The sequence below is a fragment of the Lipophrys pholis genome, assembly GCF_963383615.2.
Source record: "Lipophrys pholis genome assembly, chromosome: 13".
NCBI lineage: Eukaryota > Metazoa > Chordata > Actinopteri > Blenniiformes > Blenniidae > Lipophrys > Lipophrys pholis.
Window position 1 is genome coordinate 6,936,634 of NC_137632.1, and position 7,788 is coordinate 6,944,421.

Below are 7,788 nucleotides of genomic sequence, written 5' to 3' on the forward strand. Positions count from 1 at the left end.
AGATAGATAAACTATTTGTACTCCATATACTAATACGTTTTCCTACAAACTACTCACTTTATGTCTCCTTGGTTTTCTGCAAGATGTTGAAGTCTTCATGAGTGACGGCGGGTCAAACCCTGGGCAGGTCACGCACACTCATATTCACACCTACTGGCGATTTATGGCGGCCAGTTAACCTCAAATGCATGTTTATCGACTGCGAGAGTGTCCGCCCGAGACCAGAGCGCTAACCACTAAAACCCCGGTGTGACCGTCGCACGATGAGGTGTTGGACTTTGCTTTAACTTTACTCCAGGTTGAACATCTGAGATGATCCAGAGGATTCCGGCTTATATCGAAGCGCTCACAGCCACCGCCTTCGTTTGTGACTAAACGAGTCAAAACACGGCTTCACCTATTGGTTCAAAATCTTTTTAATCTTTCCTTCGCGACACAATTTTCACACTTTGCTTTTGCAATGCATAATCATCGTAGCAGCTTTCCCCCCCCCCAAAAGAAAACCTCAGGAAATGTGAAAGGTTAAATTGAAGCGTGCAACTCTGGCACTATAAACAGACAGCGTGCACCTGCTCGAGCGTACGCGATACGCCGCAGCCGCACCGCGACATGTGGAAGTCAGCAGGATCGAGGCCCATGATGGGGGGGGAGCAGGAAAGGTGGGTGAGGAAGTGGTGATTTTTATCTACGCACTCCCACTCACAACTCAGATGTGGCCATGAAAGAAAGCAAATGTGGCATGTTCTCAATTTTCGGCGCACTAAAAGATCTTGCATATTGTGAAAAGCGTGATACTTTGGGGACGGTATCTATTTTCAGAGAAAGACCACACGCTGCAATTTTACATGAAGGCTGAAAAAACAACAGAAGCACAGCAGATTAAAACTACTTCCACTGCCTCGCCGTGTTTCTCAACAAATAGGAAGTGAAAGTTGCTCTTGCATTGCAGAAGGACCATTTAAAAAAAAAACAAAAAACCATAATATTAAGAGAGTTGTATTGACTAAGATGTTTCCTTCTGCCTGCACAAATATCTAATCCTACGAGGCCATTCACTACTTTATGCCATCATTTCACAGCAGGTTATATACGTTTTAACAAGCAAAGAATCTACAGCATCGCTTAAGAAGATATTTGCAATGAATTATTAATCCGACAAATACAACCACTAACATCACTTTGCCGTAAAGGAGCAATTCTGAGCTATTCATTCCTTACAAAAAAACTGCATCGTGTGCTTACTAATTATTTCCATAAACAGCATCAGCACGAGAGGTTAGAAGACGACCGTTTTGAGTTCGCCGTGGAAAATTCGGTCTGCCGTGTTCATAGTTTTGTGAATGCGTGACCCAGAAGCTGAGCTGTGGTCGCGCTCAGGTGTTGCTGCTGCTGTTCTCAGCTGTCATTTTGGTGGAGGTGGCGGAAGTAAAGAGGTAGTCTTTAAACAGGCTCATCACTCGCTTTTTGTAGGTCTTAATGGCGAAGAAGTAGATGACTGGATCCAAGCAGCAGTTGACGTTCATCAGCGACACCGTGATCTGTAGGGAACAAACGAGGGATTGTGAAGGGGAAACTCGACAGTGGCTGTTGGTCACGATTAAAAAAAAAACAAATAAAAACTCGTCAGTGTTACCTGTAAGGACACTTTGAAGGCCTTCAGCTCTTCGCAGGTCGGCTGGTGGTGAATCTTCCGGGACATAAACTGCATAATGTTGACGTGGTAGGGACTGAAGCATAGGATGAAGGTCAGGAGGATGAGGAGAATGATGGTGTTGGCTCTGTGAGTTCTCCTCGATCGGCCCGTCACAGAGTTCTGCTTGGCCGCGCCTTTCAGTTTCAGGTTGATCTTAGCGTAGCAGCCCATAATGACGGCGAGCGGCGAGCAGAAGGAGACGGCGCAAGCCAGGAGCAGGAGGTAAGGGGTGAAGCGGGAGCCCTCGAAGTTGAAGTACTCCATGCAGGTCCTCTTCCCCTGCTGCTGGCGCGGCGCGCTGTGGAACAACAGAGGCGCTATCTGCAGAGACACGAGAGCCCAGACCAGACAGCAGACCCTGCGGACCACCTTCACGCTCCTCAAACACTGCAGCCGCTGTGGATGCACCATGGCCAGGTATCTGTCCAGGCTGATGCAGGTCATGAAGCCGATACCTGGTGGGAATGCAACGGCGATGCCGCCCAGATTAGATCAGAGTATGTATATAGTATATGGTTTCACAGGAGAAAATGATTTCATAGAGTGACTGTATCTGTCTTTCTGTGTTAGTCATGTCCAGGGTGTGTCCCGAATTTCATATATTGTTGTATAGAGTTGAGTTCAGAAGCCAGATTACTGAACATGAGACAAAGCGCTCCAAACCAGAGCGAGCACTGCAGAATCTATTCCCTTCATTTTCACGCCTCATATACGAGCAATGTTATTGAATAACCTTTTCCATGTGGTGTCAATTTTTAATTCACAACGTTTATGTCAATGTAAATAAAGCCTTTCATGCCGTAGAAAGCCCGCATGCTGACTTTGTTTTTTTTTTTACACCGTTTCAAACATGGAAATTCAATTCAATTTTATTTGTAAAGCGCCAAATCACATCAACAGACATCTCAAAGCGCTCTTACAATGATAGAGGACGACAGAACCTAACTAAACCCTTCCAAAGCAAGCAGATGTAACAAGCAACAGTGGCCTGGAAAAACTCCCTCGCAGGAAGAAAAGTTCAAAAGAGTTGTTTTTTTTTTCAACCTGATGGAGATGACTGATATGACTGCACACACTTGCAAACGCACCCCAGTTGAAAACAAGATCAGAGATCTACGATAAGAAGAGTGACAATACCTGCATATGTATTGGCGAAAAAGAAAAGCGTGGTCACTTTGCAGAGAAGGTCGCCGAAAGGCCAGTCGAAGTGACGGACGTAGTAAGTGATTCTGCCAGGCAGCGCCAGTGTGAACAGGGTATCGGATAATGCCAGGTTCACCAGATAGATGGAGGTGGAGTTGAACTTTTGCTTCCTCTGGCAGATGACATAGAGCACCAAACTGTTGCCGCACGCACTGATGACGAAGACCACCGAGTAGAAAACGGGGAAGAGGACCACTGCGGCTTTCTGGTAAACAAACACGTCACAGTTGCTCTGGTTCGGCGAGCTTCCACTTGACTCCTGGGTGAGATTCCCCTCCGCCATGTGTCCCTCTGTTGTAAGAAAAGCATCACAGTGTCAATAATACGTCTCTGCCCAAAGTATGCACAAACACAGAAGCAGGAGTTATCGTGTCACATGATTGATATCGATCACCGCAGTGAGGAGTACTCACAGTAAGATTGGGAGAAGTCGGGGTAATGTGCTGTTAATGCCGCTGGCTCTGCTCCGTGTATTTGAGCAGCAAAGCTTTAAACACCCTTCACAAAAACTTGTATGAAGCACAACAAATCCCACCTCTTCTGTCTGACATCATTCCTGTCACACTTAAAAATAGCTCGTGAACTGTGACAATACACGCAAGCGATTCTATATCCCGCCTACAAGTTTAAAACAAGTATCTCATAGTTCCCTCAACATTTAACGTCATACTGAATATCAGATAAACAAGTATGAAAAATGTTAAATAAAAAGCAACATGTTGGGTATTTGAATACCATTTCTCTTACATACAATTCAATTTAGGTTGTAACTTAAGACACAAATGTAGGGCCTGTCCCTGGTTTGTCTCATAGTGAGAATATCCTGGTTGTGGTTGGGCCTTTCTGTGACTAGTTTGCATGTTTTCCCAGACTGTGTGGGGGAACCGCCTCTCGCCCAGAGTCAAACCCAGAATACTCTTGACCGTGAGCCATGAGTGGTAACCACCGCCCCAGATGTACACCTCACAACCTGTCCAGAGTGTGTCCCGCCTTTCACCCACTGTCAGCTGAAGCCTGCAGCGCCGATTGGTTCTACTCCGACACAAGATTAACGGTTAACGTGGTTAACGTGGTTAACGTGGTTAACGTGGTTAACGTTCTCTCTTCACATTGCGAAGACCCGGATTTGCTTCCCAGCCGGGGTATTTCTGGGAAGTGATGACCGAGAGCAGAGGTGGAGAACGATTTTTTTTTACCAATGGGGCCCTTTTAAAAACTAGGGCCACTGTGGGAGCGAACAAAAGTCCAGCTCCGTTTGAAAGCCACTGTGGTACGTGATTTTAATAAGCTTCTGTTCCCACTTCGCGTCAAATTCTTGTGTTGTCTGTGGGTTGTTTGTTTTACAGTCCCAACCTTCACAATGTTCACGAACCCAGTGACGATGTTAAGTTATGCCCAGCACGAACTACTTGCATAGAAAAAAAATAAAATGAAGTTGCCACTATTAAAATGAAAGCAGAGCAGCTGTATTTAACGCAACATTTACAGTCGTCTAGATGACCCTCGAAGTACCCAGCCAACATCATCTCTCTCTATTTGTGACACTGAAATGGCCAAAACTGTGGCGCTCATGTGATCGTTCGCGCCTTCCTCTTTCTGTTGCCTCTGTAATAGACTGCAGCGCTGTCGAGGATTCCCCCCTTGCAGTTTGCCAAACCTTCGCTGGCCTCTTCCCACTCTTGTGACCCTGACGTGGGTAAAGCTACTCAAGATTGATTAATATACAGACATCCTCTGTGGGATAGCCTTGTGTCACTGTGAGGCTGCTGCTATTTTTAGTTTAAGGTTTCTGTGAGCAGGAATAGATATCACGCAGGAACAATATTGTTTTAAAAGAGAATTAAAAAGTATGACCACTTTAACATGTCTGTTTGCTAATCCTGAAAGAGTTCTGAACATCTTTCATTATTATGAGAGGCTCTGGTATCTCCGTGAAGGGGAAAAAACAACAACATTTAGATTCCACTCACAGATATACATGAAGAATTAGTCACTTTCACTCCGTTAACTAACACTCCCTCTTCGTGCGAGCACATGCCGCTTTGCACAAAAAAAAATCCCCAAAAAAACAGCGGTTGTGTCTGTGAGCTTGACAAACTTTAATAAAACAGGATACCTTTTTGTACGCTGCTGCGTATGCAGCATGTCTTGAGAAAGGTTAGATGGAGTGATATAATTGTGAGGTTTTATGCCACGTTCCTGCCACTGAGGTTTCTCAAATTTGTGCCTTGAGATGAAGGCAAGCAGGCCTGAGGCGGCTCTGATGGAAGATTCAGAAAGAAGCTGCAGCGTTGCTGAGAGACACACACAAACACACACACGCACGCACGCACGCACACGTGCACATGCACGCACACGTGCACATGCACGCACACAAAGCCACAATCACTATCTTAAGATGTGTGAATGAAGTAAGAATTTCACCTAGGAGATATATATCACAAACAAGAGTAAACTGAAAAATTTTGTGGTGTTAAATTCTGAGAAACAGTTTGGGGGGGGGGGGGGTGTAAATGTGCATGTAAATGAAGTTGCAATGGATAGTTCACCCCCCAGCAGTGACTTTTACACCACTATTGAACATTTTATACTACAGGTCACATATAGTTTGTACTGATGTGAGTTTTATACATGATCAGTGGGTTCATGTGTATTTAACGTCACATACTGAAGCTGTTGTACAGACGATCGCCCATTAAAACCACGCTCTCCGCCAAGTTTAAACGTGCTGAATAAACCCATCGCTGCCTTTTAATTCTCTTTATTTCACTGTATGCGGAAGTAGAGTGAGGATTACGTTGGCATGCGTGTTGCGCACGGGACTTTTCACACCAGAGTTACGCAAAATGTTTCTAATAACTAAAGAAAAGCCAATTAATGGAGGGATTAAAAGATTGATATGGATGAATCTTATGGATATAAATGCGGACAAAAGTTTGATTCTAACATGTCAATGAAAACAACATATAACTTAGTATTTCCTGATAAGTAAGCACTTCTTCCCAGGATTATCCTAATGTTGTTTTTTTTTAATCTCAATAACCAGACTAACCGTACAAGTCCAGTAAAAGTGCTTAACCTCAGCTTGGTCGTCCACATAGAGCTTTCTGGTTTGGTGTAATTGAAACGGATGGCTTCTGGATCGGCAAAAGGTCACTAATTGTCACCAGTCAAATGCGGTTATAATACAGCTCACGTAGGTCAAAATAAAAGCTTCATGGAGACAAAATCACCTGCAGGTTAGGAGCCTGCTGCACTTCAGGCCTGCATTTCATGCTCCATTAATTTTGTGGGCAGCGTTAAACATCTCATACCATCCGAACGTTGCGCTGGGAAAGGAAGAGACAGTCGTTTGTTGAGCGCCTCGCTGGGTGTCCCGAGGGTCTGCGAGAGCTAAATAGACCGCCGGAGCTGGAGAAGACGTGGAAAGAAGGAGATGGTCATCTCCGCTCATCCGCCAACCGCACTTAATGTGCTTCAACAGTGTATAACCGTGAAGACGCTTGAACTGAAGACATTAAAGGAATGGACATCACTGACTTTGTAAATGATACCATGAGGATAAAAGGTGTATTGGAGTTGTAGACGACAATCTGCTTTGAGGTCAGACTTAAAACATGATCTAAACTGGTCTACTTCAACTGAGCAGTTATATTCTACCTTTGCCAAGGCAATAATATTCCGTTTTTCTTATTTCAAAGCTTCACTTTTTCATATTGTATTTTGCAGTGGTGTTGAGATGGACTGCAGTTCTTTTGGAAGGTGTTTCTAATATTCTAACATTCTGTATGTTAATGCTCAAAGTGATAAATATTCCTCACAGTGTCATGCCGGGTCCGTTGCCAAAACGCCAACTTCAAAATTAAAATGAATTTCTCGCCGACGGATCTCAGGCAAAGCTGCGCGTTATTATCTTTGCGACCGTGAGCGTGCCTTGCACAAGCACCACGAGAAGTTGCACATGACATCGTGTGTTTGCTGTGTTCTGGGTTTGACGGGTGTATGACATGAAAGGTCTTAGGAAATTGAAAGTGACGACCCAGCATGGAACACGCATGGAAGTCACTTCTCAGAAATGTGACCTTTTTCTGGTTAAGTCAGGGGTGGGCTGCGAAGGGCGGCGGCGGAGGGAGGGGGAACAAAACTGATTTATTGAAGAGAATTATACAATAGTCAATGGTGCACTGGTGCAACCCGCAGCCCATAATAAGAACACCCCCAGAAGGCATATCGTTTTTAAAGGCACCCTCGTGGTGGAGGGGAGCCAGTGGTGTGTTGGTGAGGCAAACTGGGAATGACTTCTTTTTGTCTACGGCATGTGCGGAATAGCCAGCGTGGTTCCACAAACAGCGCCTTAGCAAATCGGGGGCTGTTTTTTGCTGCCAAAATGAATTGTGTATGAAACTTCCCCACCACACACACTTTGAATTTAGGCCTAGTTTGTGATTCCCCACTGCCATTGTGCTCCTGTTAAGTCAGAGTGCAGGCATACAAAGTCAATATTTGTAAGTTCTGTCCGGGAAAAAAAAAAATGACATTTCCATATAAAAAACGTCCAAACATTCACCTTGGAAGACCATGAAAATATTTTTTTAGGTAATTGCTATATACACAATCACCACTAGAGGGAGGGCAATCACTACAAATCAGAAACACAGTAACCCTGTAGTTTATGATAAAAAGCCAAATACATTTGAAAAATTGTTTCATTTATTTACATATTTTACCATTTATAACTGAATATATTGCATTTGCATGTTCATATTTTTTAAAAATATCTATCTGTGTGTGTGTGTGTGTGTGTGTGTGTGTGGTGTGTGTGTGTGTGTGTGGTGTGGTGTGTGTGTGTGTGTGTGTGTGTGTGTGTGTGTGGTGTGGTGTGTGAATGAATG

At 44.3% G+C, this 7,788-nt stretch overlaps 1 protein-coding gene across 1 annotated transcript; it reads right to left on the bottom strand.

The window, feature by feature from the left end:
* Positions 1-394: 394 nt before the first annotated feature.
* On the bottom strand, positions 395-3,441 carry LOC308118393 (G-protein coupled receptor 183). Its single transcript, XM_080477793.1, has 4 exons — positions 3,310-3,441; positions 2,831-3,187; positions 1,634-2,148; positions 395-1,538 (listed from the first exon to the last, which is right to left on the bottom strand). Exons 2-4 carry the CDS (start codon positions 3,177-3,179, stop codon positions 1,374-1,376), a joined length of 1,029 nt encoding a protein of 342 aa, XP_080333919.1. The 5' UTR covers positions 3,180-3,187; positions 3,310-3,441; the 3' UTR covers positions 395-1,373.
* Positions 3,442-7,788: the final 4,347 nt, after the last annotated feature.